This window comes from Poromitra crassiceps (genome assembly GCF_964638095.1).
Source record: "Poromitra crassiceps genome assembly, contig: HAP1_SCAFFOLD_237, whole genome shotgun sequence".
NCBI lineage: Eukaryota > Metazoa > Chordata > Actinopteri > Beryciformes > Melamphaidae > Poromitra > Poromitra crassiceps.
The window spans coordinates 179507-196724 of NW_028152156.1; the positions used below are offsets into that span (position 1 = coordinate 179507).

Sequence of the window (17218 nt, forward strand, 5' to 3'; positions counted from 1 at the left end):
TGCTGTGACCCTGATACAAGGAGGGAGGAGCCTGCTGTGACCCTGATACAAGGAGGGAGGAGCCTGCTGTGACCTTGATATCAGGAGGGAGGAGCCTGCTGTGACCTTGATATCAGGAGGGAGGAGCCTGCTGTGACCTTGATATCAGGAGGGAGGAGCCTGCTGTGACCTTGATATCAGGAGGGAGGAGCCTGCTGTGACCTTGATAACAGGAGGGAGGAGCCTGCTGTGACCTTGATATCAGGAGGGAGGAGCCTGCTGTGACCTTGATAACAGGAGGGAGGAGCCTGCTGTGACCTTGATAACAGGAGGGAGGAGCCTGCTGTGACCTTGATATCAGGAGGGAGGAGCCTGCTGTGACCTTGATATCAGGAGGGAGGAGCCTGCTGTGACCTTGATAACAGGAGGGAGGAGGCTGCTGTGACCTTGATATCAGGAGAGAGGAGCCTGCTGTGACCTTGATATCAGGAGGGAGGAGCCTGCTGTGACCTTGATATATATATATATATATATCGTCGATGGACAATTACATCGTTCATTGCGCCGCGCGCGTGCCATGCTGACGCCGTGCCGAAGCCACGCTCACGCCACGCCGAAGCGATTACTCAGGATTGACGCCGAATTTCCAAGCGTGACGCTGAAGCCGTGAAGCTGTGAGGCATGAAGTCAATGGGAGTTGTGGGCGGGTTCAAAGCGCGAGAGAAGGCGTCTTGTGTGAACGGTAAAGCGTACGTTCAGCTTGTGCTGCTTCAAGCTTCAGTTCTGCTTACGTTCGGCGTCCTGTGTGAACGAGGGCTCAGGCTCAGACTCAGACTCAGGCTCAGGCTCAGACTCAGGCTCAGACTCAGACTCAGGCTCAGGCTCAGACTCAGGCTCAGGCTCAGGCTCAGGCTCAGGCTCAGGCTCAGGCTCAGACTCAGGCTCAGACTCAGCCTCAGACTCAGGCTCAGACTCAGGCTCAGGCTCAGACTCAGGCTCAGACTCAGACTCAGGCTCAGACTCAGGCTCAGGCTCAGACTCAGACTCAGACTCAGACTCAGGCTCAGGCTCAGGCTCAGGCTCAGCCTCAGGCTCAGCCTCAGGCTCAGGCTCAGGCTCAGACTCAGCCTCAGACTCAGCCTCAGGCTCAGACTCAGACTCAGGCTCAGGCTCAGGCTCAGCCTCAGGCTCAGGCTCAGGCTCAGGCTCAGACTCAGCCTCAGACTCAGCCTCAGGCTCAGGCTCAGGCTCAGGCTCAGGCTCAGGCTCAGACTCAGGCTCAGGCTCAGACTCAGGCTCAGGCTCAGGCTCAGGCTCAGGCTCAGGCTCAGGCTCAGGCTCAGGCTCAGCCTCAGGCTCAGGCTCAGGCTCAGGCTCAGACTCAGCCTCAGACTCAGCCTCAGGCTCAGACTCAGGCTCAGGCTCAGGCTCAGCCTCAGGCTCAGGCTCAGGCTCAGGCTCAGACTCAGCCTCAGACTCAGCCTCAGGCTCAGGCTCAGGCTCAGACTCAGGCTCAGGCTCAGGCTCAGGCTCAGACTCAGGCTCAGGCTCAGGCTCAGACTCAGGCTCAGGCTCAGGCTGAGGCTCAGACTCAGGCTCAGGCTCAGGCTCAGACTCAGACTCTTCTTGTGACTCGGACTCGAAAACTAGGGACTCGAAACTCGACTCGAACTCGAGATATAGACACTTTTCATGGAATTGTGTTGCTAGGGAACAGTTTGGAACCTAGCTTAATGTCCTGTCAGTTGTACCAGCAAGCACTGCAACAGGAAGTAAGCTGGGGAGAATTTAGAATGTTTATATTGTGGAGTTGAAACCTCAACATATGGCTTCCTGCTTACTGTTTTACAACCATAACGCTGCAACAACATGGATGCGAGTGAGGGAGCAGAGAGGGTGAAAGCAGGGCAGTCAGGTGAGGACAGGAGGTTAGACAGGTGAGGACAGGAGGTTAGACAGGTGAGGACAGGAGGTTAGACAGGTGAGGACAGGAGGTTAGACATTCAGGTGAGGACAGGAGGTGAGACATTCAGGTGAGGACAGGAGGTTAGACAGGTGAGGACAAGAGGTTAGACAGGTGAGGACAGGAGGTTAGACAGGTGAGGACAGGAGGTTAGACAGTCAGGTGAGGACAGGAGGTTAGACAGTCAGGTGAGGACAGGAGGTTAGACAGGTGAGGACAGGAGGTTAGACAGTCAGGTGAGGACAGGAGGTTAGACAGGTGAGGACAGGAGGTTAGACAGGTGAGGACAGGAGGTTAGACAGTCAGGTGAGGACAGGAGGTTAGACAGGTGAGGACAGGAGGTTAGACAGTCAGGTGAGGACAGGAGGTTAGTCAGGTGAGGACAGGAGGTTAGACAGTCAGGTGAGGACAGGAGGTTAGACAGGTGAGGACAGGAGGTTAGACAGTCAGGTGAGGACAGGAGGTTAGTCAGGTGAGGACAGGAGGTTAGACAGTCAGGTGAGGACAGGAGGTTAGACAGGTGAGGACAGGAGGTTAGACAGTCAGGTGAGGACAGGAGGTTAGACATTCAGGTGAGGACAGGAGGTTAGACAGGTGAGGACAGGAGGTTAGACAGGTGAGGACAGGAGGTTAGACATTCAGGTGAGGACAGGAGGTTAGTCAGGTGAGGACAGGAGGTTAGACAGTCAGGTGAGGACAGGAGGTTAGACAGTCAGGTGAGGACAGGAGGTTAGACAGGTGAGGACAGGAGGTTAGACAGGTGAGGACAGGAGGTTAGACAGGTGAGGACAGGAGGTTAGACAGGCAAACAGCCCACAGACAACAACTGTCCTCTATTGAAATCTTATGGCTGGGTGGCTCCAATTTAGAGAAAGAGTGGCGTCAGCGGAGGACCAAAATGCATGACTCATTAGCCAATGAACATCCAGGAAGGGGTCTCACGTTACTTTTGAATGCTAAAATAAAGCTGATAATGTACAATTAAAAAAAAAAAAAAAAAAAAAAAAAAACACTTTCAGAGTACAACACAAACTGTCCATTTTGCTGCAACTCGACAGTGCTGCTCAATCCAGGACCTTAGTTCCTGGAACGCTTGAGAGTAAAAAACTGGAGGGAATGGAGATGTCGCGACTCTTCTATATACAGTATACGTCTCTGGGTGGCTCCATCCGACTTGTATGACACCTAGCCAATATAGTAACATGCACACACTGTCAAGGCTGTGACCCACAAGTCACAGTTGTCTCTGCTAGTTTGTTGCAGTCATTGACTGCCAGGGCATCTTATACGCCTTCCAGGGTGTGATCTGTTGCTCTATGACAGTAACAGACACAGACATCATGTTGCTCTGTGACAGTAACAGACACACACATCATGTTGCTCTGTGACAGTAACAGACACAGACATCATGTTGCTCTGTGACAGTAACAGACACAGACATCATGTTGCTCTGTGACAGTAACAGACACAGACATCATGTTGCTCTGTGACAGTAACAGACACAGACATCATGTTGCTCTGTGACAGTAACAGACACACACATCATGTTGCTCTGTGACAGTAACAGACACAGACATCATGTTGCTCTGTGACAGTAACAGACACAGACATCATGTTGCTCTGTGACAGTAACAGACACACACATCATGTTGCTCTGTGACAGTAACAGACACAGACATCATGTTGCTCTGTGACAGTAACAGACACAGACATCATGTTGCTCTGTGACAGTAACAGACACACACATCATGTTGCTCTGTGACAGTAACAGACACAGACATCATGTTGCTCTGTGACAGTAACAGACACAGACATCATGTTGCTCTGTGACAGTAACAGACACAGACATCATGTTGCTCTGTGACAGTAACAGACACAGACATCATGTTGCTCTGTGACAGTAACAGACACAGACATCATTGCAATCCTCTTCGGTCAACACATTTGGTCATGATCGATTGCCGTCAGTTTATGACAGGGTGTCCCTTTCTCCTCACGTTTCGCCGGGCCGGGGCGAAGGAACTCTGCGGGAGTCCCGCCTACTTCCTGGTTACCGAAGAACAGCGTTGCCCCAGACCGACGTGACCATCGACTCGGCCCGGTAGCGAGCCTTGGCTCCCGCGACCCCATGAGTCATACATCAAAGCATGTGTTTCAGCAACTCAGTGGTAATGAAAAGGGGATATAAAGGAGATTTTGGGGGGTACGGTGGTACAGTGGTAAGCGCTGTCGCCTCACAGCTCGAAGGTCCTGGGTTCGATTCCCACCTGGGACGCTGTGAGCACTGAAGGAATGCATGCCCGTCCGCATGTCCTTGAGTGCCCACCGCCCGGGTGGGGTCGTCAAAAGGGCCTTACTGTGTGGAGTTTGCATGTTCTCCCAGTGCCTCCCGGGGGTTTCCTTCATATAGGAACCCCCTTCACCAAAACATGCAATATCCTGGTTGCTAATGTGGTTCCTCCTCTGGTCGTTAAGGGCGCCTGTTCGGAGGGAGGGGAACTGGTTGGAATAGCGTGAATCTCCCACGTGCTATGTCCTACCGGTGAAGCTTCCTCTGTCAGGTGAAAAGAAGCGGCTGGCTAACTGCCCATGTCTCGGAGGAAGCATGGAGCCAGTTTCGGCTCTCCCCAGACCGACAGAGGGTGGAGTAGCAACCAGGATAAATAAATTAAATTAGCACTAATGGGGCATAAAAAATGGGATAAAAAATCGGGGGGGGGGGGGAAATATATATATATATATTTATATATATATATATATATATATAAAGGAGATTTTGAGTGCTAGAAACGAGCAAAGATTTGCCCTTGCGCTAAGACTTGGATGTAAGGTATGGCCCCATCTTGAGGCGTCGGGGAGTGAGGTTTACTCACTGCACAGTATGACCACTGGCTACCGTTACACCAGATCACTGCAAATATATTTAATTTAGGGCTGCAACTAACGATTATTTTCATTATCGATTAATCTGTCGATTATTTTCTCGATTAATTGATTAGTTGTTTAGTCTATAAAATGTCAGAAAATGGTGAAAAATGATGACGTCCTCAAATGTCTTTTTGTCCACAACCCAAAGATATTCAGTAAATAAACCAGACGCTATTCACATTTTAAGAAACTGGAATCAGCGAATTTAGATTTTTCTTTCTTGAAAACGGACTCGAAACGATTAATCGATTATGAAAATTGTAAATTTTCTGTCGATCCACTAACTACGGTAATCGATCTCTAATTTAAATGCCTCAAAAATAATTGAGGAGCGCGCAGTTAAAACTTCCCAGTGTGTAGAAGAGCCTCAAAGAGCATCACTCGCCATCACTTTACATCACAAATGAAGATAAAGCAAAGGTATATTTATTTCAGACGTTTGACATGTATGCATGAGTTTTGCATAGTAATCTCCCCGAGGAGTTGCCTGTCAGTCAGCCTATTAATGCAGTCGTTTCCATCTCATCCTGGTGAAATCCCATCCGCATGCAGAAGGCCCGGGCCTCAGCTCAGGCTCAGTGTTAGGTTATCGATCGCTCTTTGAGATGCTTATCTGCACATTCACTTATCCGCAGTGTCTTACATAAGAAGACCCGACTGCCATCCTCATGCATTTTCTATAGGATTCATCCTGCGCACATCAGCACATGCAAGACTTGTGTATCTCAATGAGAGTGGACACATTTATCCCTCAGAGTAATATATTGACCTAGTAGCCTCTGCAGAAAATGTATCTTGAAAATACTGAAATTCAGGCTCAATCTCAAATATTACAACTGGTGTAAAAAAAAAAAAACAGTAGTAGGAATTATTGTTATTTTAAACTAAAACGACTGTGTTAATTACAACATGCTGTGATCATGGTTAAACGATGGGAATGTGAGATCGAATTGCTCTGCCACCGTATGTAAACACACACACACACACACACACACACACACACGCACACACGCATACACACACACACACACACACACACACACACACACACACACACACACACACACACACACACACACACACACACACACACACACACACAGAGTGAGGAGTTTCTTACACAGGGCCAGGCACTGGGTAATAAGAGAGAGGATCCTAATGAAGTGAAGTGCCTCTCCATTTCCTGTCAGGAGGGGAGGGGAACAGGGGAGGGGTGCACAGCCTGGTTGCCAGAATAAAATGTCAGCATTGCAAAATGTCTGCAATCCATGGATACTAGCAATCTGTCTGAACCAAAAGTATGTTGCACATCACATTTCTAGATAGGTGCACATATCAATGTTATAGGTCCTACACGTCATAGAGTCTGCTGTTGAAATGGCACAGTAGCCAGTAAGGGTGTTGTGGCCGGAGTGGATGGAGGAGGGTATATAAACACTTCAAGTCCCATGGTTCCAAAGTCTGCATTAAGTCCCATTTAATGTATTTGTTGTTTAAGCCTAACTCAAACCATAACCCCAACCTTAATTATTATTAATTATTGTTTTAATTGCCTAAACAACATAATCAAAGTTGTTTTACTTGCACATAAACATAACCAAAGTTGTTAATGTTGTTTTATTTGCTTTTAACATTGGAAAGGACAACGTAGGCAGCTAGAGAGATTCATCTACTAACTGACTGATTCTAATGTAGGCTGCTAGAGAGATTCATCTACTAACTGACTGATGCTAATGTGGGCAGGTAGAGAGATTAATCTACTAACTGACTGATTCTAATGTAGGCTGCTAGAGAGATTAATCTACTAACTGACTGATTCTAATGTAGGCTGCTAGAGAGACTCATCTACTAACTGACTGATTCTAATGTAGGCTGCTAGAGAGATTCATCTACTAACTGACTGATTCTAATGTAGGCAGCTAGAGAGATTCATCTACTAACTGACTGATTCTAATGTAGGCTGCTAGAGAGATTAATCTACTAACTGACTGATTCTAATGTAGGCTGCTAGAGAGATTAATCTACTAACTGACTGATTCTAATGTAGGCAGCTAGACTAATGTATTTAGTCTAGCTGGTGCCTCTACAGAGGCACCATTGAAAGCCTGCTGACAGGCGGCTTCACCGCCTGGTACGGGAACTGTACCACCATGGACCGCAGAGCGCTACGGAGGGTGAGGCGCGCGGCCCAGCACGTAACAGGAGGTGAACTGCCAGAACTGCACGAACTGTACAACCAGCGGTGCCTCAGGAGGTCCCTGAAGATCATCAAAGACACAAACCATCCCCACAACAGCCTGTTCTCCCTGCTACCCTCAGGGAGGAGATACAGGGTTCCAAAAACACGCACAAATCACCTGAGGAACAGTTTCTTCCCGCAGGCCACGAGACTCCTTAATATGCACAAATAGTGCAGTAGTCGTACCGTACCGTACTGCAGCTGCTACTATTACGGATGCCTAACGTTTAATTGTAAATTTAAGTGTATGTTTAATAAGGTGCCTAACGTTTAATTGTAAATTTAAGTGTATGTTTAATAAGGTACATGCTATTTGCACATGTATGTATAAAACGTCGAATTTGGAATGTCTGAACACGTCTAACGTATGCACATGACATGTGCACCTATGTGCAATGAATATGCCACTGTCGTATAAGCCACCGACTTGTCTTATTGCTTATAGATGCCTATTTCGTATTGCCTTATTGCTTATTGATGCCTATTTCTTATTGCCTATTACTTATTGCTTGTTGCCTATTTGTACTATGTCGTAAACGGAGTCCACTGCACAAGAATTTCACACGTGGTACTTGTACCATGGAGTGACAATAAAAATCTTGAATCTTGAATCTTGAATCTAGAGGGATTCATCTACTGACTGACTGATGCTAATGTGGGCAGCTAGAGAGATTAATCTACTAACTGACTGATGCTAATGTAGGCTGCTAGAGAGACTCATCTACTGACTGACTGATACTAATGTAGGCTGCTAGAGAGACTCATCTACTGACTGACTGATGCTAATGTAGGCAGCTAGAGGGACTCATCTACTGACTGACTGATGCTAATGTAGGCTGCTAGAGAGATTCATCTACTGACTGACTGATGCTAATGTAGGCAGCTAGAGAGATTCATCTACTAACTGACTGATTCTAATGTAGGCTGCTAGAGAGACTCATCTACTGACTGACTGATGCTAATGTAGGCTGCTAGAGGGACTCATCTACTAACTGACTGATGCTAATGTAGGCTGCTAGAGAGACTCATCTACTGACTGACTGATGCTAATGTAGGCTGCCAGGAGGGGCGCGGGATCTGAGATCAGAGCAGGCTAATCGGGGGGTTGGATTAGTGAGGAGAACAGAGTGGATCCTTGGAGACATGCTGAGGAGTCTCTTCAAAAGGAGGCACCATGGAGGCACGCTCTCTCTACTTTACAGTTTCTCTCTCTCACACACCATACACACACATGCCCCCTCTCTCTCTCTCTGTACACCTACCTACTCTCTCCCTTTCTCTCTCTCTCTCTCTCTCTCTCTCTCTCTCTCTCTGTACACCTACCTACCTACCTACCTACCTACACTCATTCTTTGTACACCTACCTACCTAACTACTCTCTCTCTCTGTACTAGAGATGGGCCGATACCATTTTTTTCAGACCGAGTACGAGTACGAGTACTTAATTTTGGGTACTCGCCGATACCGAGTACCGATACGAGTACTTTTTGTTTTTGTTGAGTAACCAGTTATTTTACCCCCTTTTTTCCCCGAATTTCGTTTCATTGTCATGCCTTGTACTTTTAATGATACTGTAATGTTCAATTACCACAATGAAAATAATAACACTGCTGATTCTTAAGATACTGTTTATTTGTTTACAGTTTCTTTACCTTCTTTAAGCAGCACACACCAGCACAGCCAAAACCCAAAACAGAATTGAGTACAACAGTATGTTAAATAATAGTAAACAGTCAAATAAATGCTTAGTAGTCACTCTCTGTAACTCTCTCTGTAACTCTCTGAGTTTTTGTATTAATTGTAAATTACACAGTACTCGGGCCAGAGTATCGGGACGTTCTCCCGATACCGATACGAGTACTTGAGTACGGTATCGGCACCGAGTACCGATACCAGTATCGGTATCGGCCCATCTCTACTCTGTACACATACCTAGTCTCTCTCTCTCTCCGTCTCTGTACCTACCTACCTAACTACTCTCTCTCTTTCTCTCTCTGTACACCTACCTACTCTCTCTCTCTGTACACCTACCTACCTACCTACCTACTCTCTCTCTCTCTCTGTGTACACCTACCTAGTCTCTCTTTCTCTATCTGTACACCTACCTACTCTCTCTCTCTCTCTCTCTCTGTGTACACCTACCTACTCTCTCTTTCTCTATCTGTACACCTACCTACTCTCTCTCTCTCTCTCTGTACACCTACCTACTCTCTCTTTCTCTATCTGTACACCTACCTACTCTCTCTCTCTCTCTCTCTCTCTCTCTCTTTCTCTGTGTATGCCTACCTAGTCTCTCTTTCTCTATCTGTACACCTACCTACTCTCTCTCTCTCTCAAATTTTCAAATTCAAATTCAAATAGCTTTATTGGCATGAATGTCATAACAACAATATTGCCAAAGCATCAAGAAACAATCTCTCTCTCTCTCTCTCTCTGTACACCTACCTAGTCTCTCTTTCTCTATCTGTACACCTACCTACTCTCTCTCTCTCTCTCTCTGTACACCTACCTACTCTCTCTTTTTCTATCTGTACACCTACCTAGTCTCCCTTTCTCCATCTGTACACCTACCTACTCACTCTCTCTCTCTCTCTCTCTCTGTGTGTACACCTACCTACTCTTTCTTTCTCTATCTGTACACCTACCTACTCTCTCACTCACTCTCTCTCTCTCTCTCTCTCTCTCTCTGTGTACACCTAGCTACTCTCTCTTTCTCTATCTGTACACCTACTCTCTCTCTCTCTCTCTCTCTGTGTACACGTATACCTGCTCTCTCTTTCTCTATCTGTACACCTACTCTCTCTCTCTCTCTCTCTCTCTCTCTCTCTCTGTACACCTACTCTCTCTCTCTCTGTGTGTGTACACCTACCTACTCTCTCTCTCTCTCTCTCTCTTTGTGTGTACACCTACCTACTCTCTCTCTGTGTACACCTACCTACTCGATCTCTCTCTCTCTCTCTCTCTCTCTCTCTCTCTCTCTGTACACCTACCTACTCTCTCTCTCTCTCTCTGTGTACACCTACCTACTCTCTCTCTCTCTCTCTCTCTCTCTCTCTCTCTCTGTACACCTACCTACTCTCTCTCTCTCTCTCTCTCTCTCTCTGTACACCTACCTACTCTCTCTCTCTCTCTCTCTCTCTCTGTACACCTACCTACTCTCTCTCTCTCTCTCTCTCTCTCTCTCTCTGTACACCTACCTACTCTCTCTCTCTCTCTCTCTCTCTGTACACCTACCTACTCTCTCTCTCTCTCTCTCTCTCTCTCTGTACACCTACCTACTCTCTCTCTCTCTCTCTCTCTCTGTACACCTACCTACTCTCTCTCTCTCTCTCTCTCTCTCTCTCTCTCTGTACACCTACCTACTCTCTCTCTCTCTCTCTCTCTGTACACCTACCTACTCTCTCTCTCTCTCTCTCTCTGTACACCTACCTACTCTCTCTCTCTCTCTCTCTCTCTCTGTACACCTACCTACTCTCTCTCTCTCTCTCTCTCTCTGTACACCTACCTACTCTCTCTCTCTCTCTCTCTCTCTCTCTCTGTACACCTACCTACTCTCTCTCTCTCTCTCTCTCTCTGTACACCTACCTACTCTCTCTCTCTCTCTCTCTCTCTCTGTACACCTACCTACTCTCTCTCTCTCTCTCTCTCTGTGTACACCTACCTACTCTCTCTCTCTCTCTCTCTCTCTGTACACCTACCTACTCTCTCTCTCTCTCTCTCTGTACACCTACCTACTCTCTCTCTCTCTCTCTCTCTCTCTGTACACCTACCTACTCTCTCTCTCTCTCTCTCTCTCTCTCTCTCTGTACACCTACCTACTCTCTCTCTCTCTCTCTCTCTCTCTCTCTGTACACCTACCTACTCTCTCTCTCTCTCTCTCTGTACACCTACCTACTCTCTCTCTCTCTCTCTCTCTCTCTCTGTACACCTACCTACTCTCTCTCTCTCTCTCTCTGTACACCCACCTACTCTCTCTCTCTCTCTCTCTCTCTCTCTGTGTACACCTACCTACTCTCTCTCTCTCTCTCTCTCTCTCTCTCTCTCTCTGTACACCTACCTACTCTCTCTCTCTGTGTACACCTACCTACTCTCTCTTATCAGCCAGTGAAATGTGGGTTAATGAGGCACCGCTCGGGGCACTGTCATCAACACCCATACTAGTACCAACCAGTCTGCTTCAGAGAGAGAGTGGAGGGGTGTGTGTGTGTGTGTGTGTGTGTGTGTGTGTGTGTGTGTGTGTGTGTGTGTGTGTGTGTGTGTGTGTGTGTGCACGTGTGCATGTGTGTGCGTGCGTGCGTGCATGTGTGTGAGTGTGTGTGAGTGAGTGTGTGTGTGTGTGTGTGTGAGTGTGTGTGTGAGTGGGAGTGGGAGTGGGGGGGGGGGCTCACACGGGCAACATCAAAGGCATAAGTGTGGAACTGTGGAGTTAATTAGGCAGAAAGTGTGCGATGCGTACAGACTACAAGTCTTCTGGGAGGTGGATAGAGACAGTGGAGCAGGTTTACTACAGTAGCTGTGGGCTCTGCCGGGGAATAACAAAAATTAAATAAAGTAAAAAATAAATTGGATTCATTGTTCTGCCTGGTCCTGCCACATAGCACCCCCCCCCCAAAAAAAAAAATACTACCTAGTGCCGAACCCCTCCTTTACACTAGTAGGATTCCTCATAATAGTTCAATAGTCTACTACACGCTCTATAAAGTTGAGTGTCACAAAAGGTTACAAAAAGACCCGATCCAGGCAAGTGGCACATTCTAGCATGGTCTTGAATTTAAATGACTGGCTCAGAACAGACCAGGGAGGGGGGTGGGGGTGGGGTGGGGGGGTCGGGTCAGTCTCACTGATCATGCTCACTGACGTTTGATTTTTGGGTTGGTGCACAATAGTCAGGGTGATCCTGAACACAAATGATCAGTCATTGTCAGAAATTACAAAGCACCCCGAGTTTCAGAGATGAAGTCCTTTCAACGTACAAATGTGACACTTTCACTTTGAAAGTCTCTAAATTGATAGAGTAAAACAGTGCCCTCCCCCCTCCTTGTATTTATACACTAACTGAGCGCAATGCTCTCTTTTTTCAGAGGCGCCCTGTTGACATTCACACACACACACATTCACACCTGGAAACTGACCAGTACAACCACAGCCTGACCTGCTGGCCACTGAGCAGCTCCACTGCAGCGGTTGGGGTTAAGGGCCTTGCTCAAGGGTACCTCAGTGGTGGTAATGAGGGAGGGGCAAACGTGAAAACAAACGTTGCTTTTCACGTTAGATTTATGCTGCCGGTCCAGGGGATTGAACCGACAATCTTCCCGTCATAAGCCCGCTTCTCTAACCTTTAGGCCAAAAGCCCACCACTGCATGATTCTGAGTCCTGATCTCAAATATATCAGTCATTGGTAGAACGTATGGGGGGTAATGTGTTTTAACAGCGCCTCAAGAAATGAACCCTTTTGAAGACACAAATGTGGGAAATCCTCTCAAATCCTCTAATGATGCAGTATTAATGCTTGATTTTGAGTTAGCATGGAGTCAGGGTTGTCCTGAACTCAAACACATCGCTCGTCTTTTTTATTTTATTTTATTTTGTATTTGTATTTATTTATTTATTTATTTATTTATTTATTTATTTATTTATTTATTTGTTTTATTTGGGGGTGGGGGGTGGGGGGCTTGGGTCGGTCCCCCCGCTCCCCCATGCAGAAACAACCCTGGCCTATATGATGTAGGGAGAGAGAATGAGTTTAGTCATGTCGTAGTATAGTATGGCACTATAAACATCACTGAAGGCACAGTCAGTTGCCCGGCACCGTCGTGTCCTCTGCTTGTATTGACTTCTCTTCTCTTCCTCTCTGGTCTCAGCTCATCCTGGTCTCCTTTTTTTCTTTTTCAATATTTTATTTGACATTTTTTTCTATAGAACCTCCTGGTCTCCTTCTTGTGTGGGGAGGTCTCAGATGAACGACACAGCAGCAGCAGCAGCAGCGCTGGAGAACCACAGGCAGAGATAACAGCTGGCCTCTTTGCATGGCTTCTCCATGAGCGCTGAGGCAGAGCTCCACGTCCTCAGAGACAATGAGAGTCTTTCTGTCAGAGAGACGACTTCAGACAGCCAATTCATCCAAATGATGTCCAGGCATCTCATGTGTCATAAAGATAAGAGTGCTGTGCAAAGACCATCGACCGTATGAAAATATGGACGTAGCCACCGTGATGTAACCCATTGGAAGCCAATTGGAACCCTTGAGTTTGGTATTTTTTTGACTGTCGCCATCTTGGTTATTTGGAGCCAGAAGCAGCTAGCGTGAGACCAGGGGTTTCCCCACAGAGCTGCTATAGAGAGCCAAAGTCAACAGCACTTCCTGCTTCAACATGCAGACCAAAACGTAGTAAAAAGTAGATTTAAAAAATATATATCTTTCTTCAATGTTTTTTTTGTTTTTGTTTTAGCTTTGGTCCTAGTGGAATGTTCTATGGTCTCTCCTGTTTCCAAATATAGCTGAATTGTTTGGTTTGACCAAGTAAAACTATTTTTAGAAGCATTTTATGAAATGTCTATGAGAAGATAAATGGTGGGTGAAAGGCCTCTGGTGCGCATGTTGAAGCAGGAAGTGACATCGACTTTGGCTCTCTATTGCCCCATGATCTGCAAACCTGTCAATCACCCAAAACATGATATAATCTGCTTCCTCGTCTATGTGAATCTAAATGGGATCATAATTGACTAAATGAACATCATGCTGTGTTGAAGAAGACTTGAAACTAGCGATTGAGACCATCAACTCATTGGGAAAGTGTTTACTGAGGTCATAAATCAAGCGAGAGGTAGGGTCAACTTCTTAACTTCCATACAATCAGACTTCTTTTTGCCGCCAGTGGAGTCGCCCCCTGCTGGCTATTTGAAAGAATGCAGTTTCTGCATTGGCTTCATTTTTCAGGACTAGGGGTTGCCCCTTGGCAAAGACCGATGATTTTTTTTTTGTATGTGTATGTGTATATACATGTATATTTCTTTTCTTTTTTTAATGTTCCAAATAATGCATCATTCATTGATTCATTCATTGATTCATTCATTCACTCAAGTGACAGGAGAAAGTGAAGGAGGGTCAAATATCCCCTTATCAGCAGCTAAGAAACGCTTCAGTGCGGTATGGATGTTGTGTTGATTTGACGCTGATCTATTTGAATCCACAACCCCTTGGCTTTCGCAAAAGCAACATTTCTCCTTTGCCAGGAGAGCGTGTGTGATGGCTGACCTGGCTGACCTGGAGAGCATGTGTGATGGCTGACCTGGCTGCCTGGAGAGCGTGTGTGATGGCTGACCTGGCTGCCTGGAGAGCGGTGTGTGATGGCTGACCTGGCTGACCTGGAGAGCATGTGTAATGGCTGACCTGGCTGCCTGGAGAGCGTGTGTGATGGCTGACCTGGCTGCCTGGAGAGCGTGTGTAATGGCTGACCTGGCTGCCTGGAGAGCATGTGTGATGGCTGACCTGGCTGCCTGGAGAGCATGTGTGATGGCTGACCTGGCTGCCTGGAGAGCGTGTGTGATGGCTGACCTGGCTGCCTGGAGAGCATGTGTGATGGCTGCCTGGCTGCCTGGCTGCCTGGAGAGCGTGTGTGATGGCTGACCTGGCTGCCTGGCTGCCTGGAGAGCATGTGTGATGGCTGACCTGGCTGCCTGGAGAGCATGTGTGATGGCTGACCTGGCTGCCTGGAGAGCATGTGTGATGGCTGACCTGGCTGCCTGGAGAGTGTGTGTGATGGCTGACCTGGCTGCCTGGCTGCCTGGAGAGCGTGTGTGATGGCTGACCTGGCTGACCTGGCTGCCTGGAGAGCATGTGTGATGGCTGCCTGGCTAACCTGGCTGCCTGGAGAGCGTGTGTAATGGCTGACCTGGCTGCCTGGCTGCCTGGAGAGCGTGTGTGATGGCTGACCTGGCTGCCTGGCTGCCTGGAGAGCATGTGTAATGGCTGACCTGGCTGCCTGGCTGCCTGGAGAGCGTGTGTAATGGCTGACCTGGCTGCCTGGCTGCCTGGAGAGCGTGTGTAATGGCTGACCTGGCTGCCTGGCTGCCTGGAGAGCGTGTGTGATGGCTGACCTGGCTGCCTGGCTGCCTGGAGAGCGTGTGTGATGGCTGACCTGGCTGCCTGGAGAGCATGTGTAATGGCTGACCTGGCTGCCTGGCTGCCTGGAGAGCGTGTGTGATGGCTGCCTGGCTGCACTAAACACTTCAATAAATATGGGGGCTGTCCTCCACAATATGTTTGGAAAAGTACCGGGTGCCCATGTAATATGATAGCCAAGGACGCAGACACAGGCACGCACGCACACGCACGAGTACACACGAACGCACGCACGCACACACACACACACACACACACACACACACACACACACACACACACACACACACACACACACACACACACACACACAATCTGTGGTCAATATTAAACGTGATGGAAGTGAGCGTGTCAACACAGTCAGCGAGTCATGTTTCATTGATGAAGCAGCAGCTATATAATTACCCAGTGATCACAGAGGAGAACACGTCTTGATCAAAATAGGCATATTCCCAGTGTATCCATGTGCCTGTGTGTGCCTGTGTGTGTGCCTGTGTGTGTGTGTGTGTGTGCGCCTGTGTGTGCCTGTGTGTGTGCCTGTGTGTGTGCCTGTGTGTGTGTGTGTGTGTGTGCCTGTGTGTGTGTGTGCGTGTGTGTGTGCGTGTGCGTGTGCGTGTGTGTGTGTGTGTGTGCGTGTGTGTGTGTGTGTGTGTGTGTGTGTGTGTTTGTCACCCAATCAGCAGAGTGGCTTTCTGTCATTCAGCCAAGCTCCCCTATTGACTGATGGAGAGGTAGTGTATGGATCTCTCTGAGCTGCCGGTGGTTTCCATAGCAACAGCCTCGCAGAGCTAGCAACACATCCTCATCCCCAAACCACTGAACACGTATCTCCGCATGAGTCCGGAGGTAGAGCACCTCCGGCTCGTACGTGTAAAAGGCAACAGGATTTTTGTACGGGTATTTAGGTTAAATGCATGGAATAAGATCTGTGGTTAATAAAAGTTTATGAAACAGTGAAGTTTGTGTTCAGCAAGATGATCTTCACGCACGAGGAGGACCACTTCTATGACTTTTGAAGCGTAAATGGCTTTTTTTTTTACGTGATTTCCAGATCACGCTTTAAAAGTCTTAGAAGCTGCGGTAGCTAGGTACTCTCTATAAGTCCATTTACAATGACTCCCAAAATGGCATGAGCGAGTGTCCCCGTGTCTTTTTGGCCATTCTTCGACGACACCGATACGGTTGATTGATTGATTGATTGATTGACTTTATTAATGGATATAGAGACAACAAAACAAGATCCAAGGGATAGCATGTAAAAGTGGTGACACTTATTTCCAACATGGTCCCCGATGTTCTAAAAACAGGACAGACAATAACAGAAAACATATAGTCATCTAAAAATCTGTAACAAAAATCCCCATTACAAACATAAAATAGATTTAGACACCAATAAATATGGTACTTGAAAATAACTTATCCTAAAATCATCCATTATTAGTCACACTCAAAATTGCATTAGAAACTACATAAACACAAGTTAAAAAAATAAAAAAATAAATAAAACAATCATCACAGTAAAACACATTATACTCACAGGACCCGCCAAAACTTAGGCCTACTAACCTACCCAGTCACTTTGCTCCAGAGATGAGCAAGGACCCGACCTCTAAAAACTCCTAAAAACGGTGGTGGTGACAGCGGGAGAGACTCGGCGGGATTGGCGCCGCCGTGCTTCCGGGTTATGTTTAGGCAAGTAGGAGTTCTAACCCTTTCACCCTTATACTTGTCAGTGAGCGATTTCATTATCAGACTGTCATTTTGTTAAAGACCACCAGAGGTCGCCACTACTTCCCGGTTACGACTCCTGACTCCGGCATACATTCAAGGCGGTGTCTCGTCATAGACGCGTGGTCAATGGGTCAGCCTGGTTCTCCCCATTCAGCATAGTTAGAATTTAGCTGCTAGCCCAGCCCAGGCAGACGGGGATCGGGGGTTTCAACTCCCGCAGTAAACGCACATCTGAACAGACGTCTTGCGTTCTGC

At 47.4% G+C, this 17218-nt stretch overlaps 1 protein-coding gene across 1 annotated transcript in view; it reads right to left on the reverse strand.

The window, feature by feature from the left end:
* Positions 1–4072, reverse strand: part of LOC310770819 (uncharacterized protein) — a gene marked incomplete at both ends in the record, with an annotated part of 8062 nt that extends 3990 nt beyond the window's left edge. The window contains 2 exons of the mRNA XM_083663533.1: positions 917–1685; positions 3940–4072. Of these exons, the coding sequence (XP_083519659.1) occupies positions 917–1685; positions 3940–4072 (902 nt within the window). The remainder of the gene's footprint in view (positions 1–916; positions 1686–3939) is intronic.
* Positions 4073–17218: the final 13146 nt, after the last annotated feature.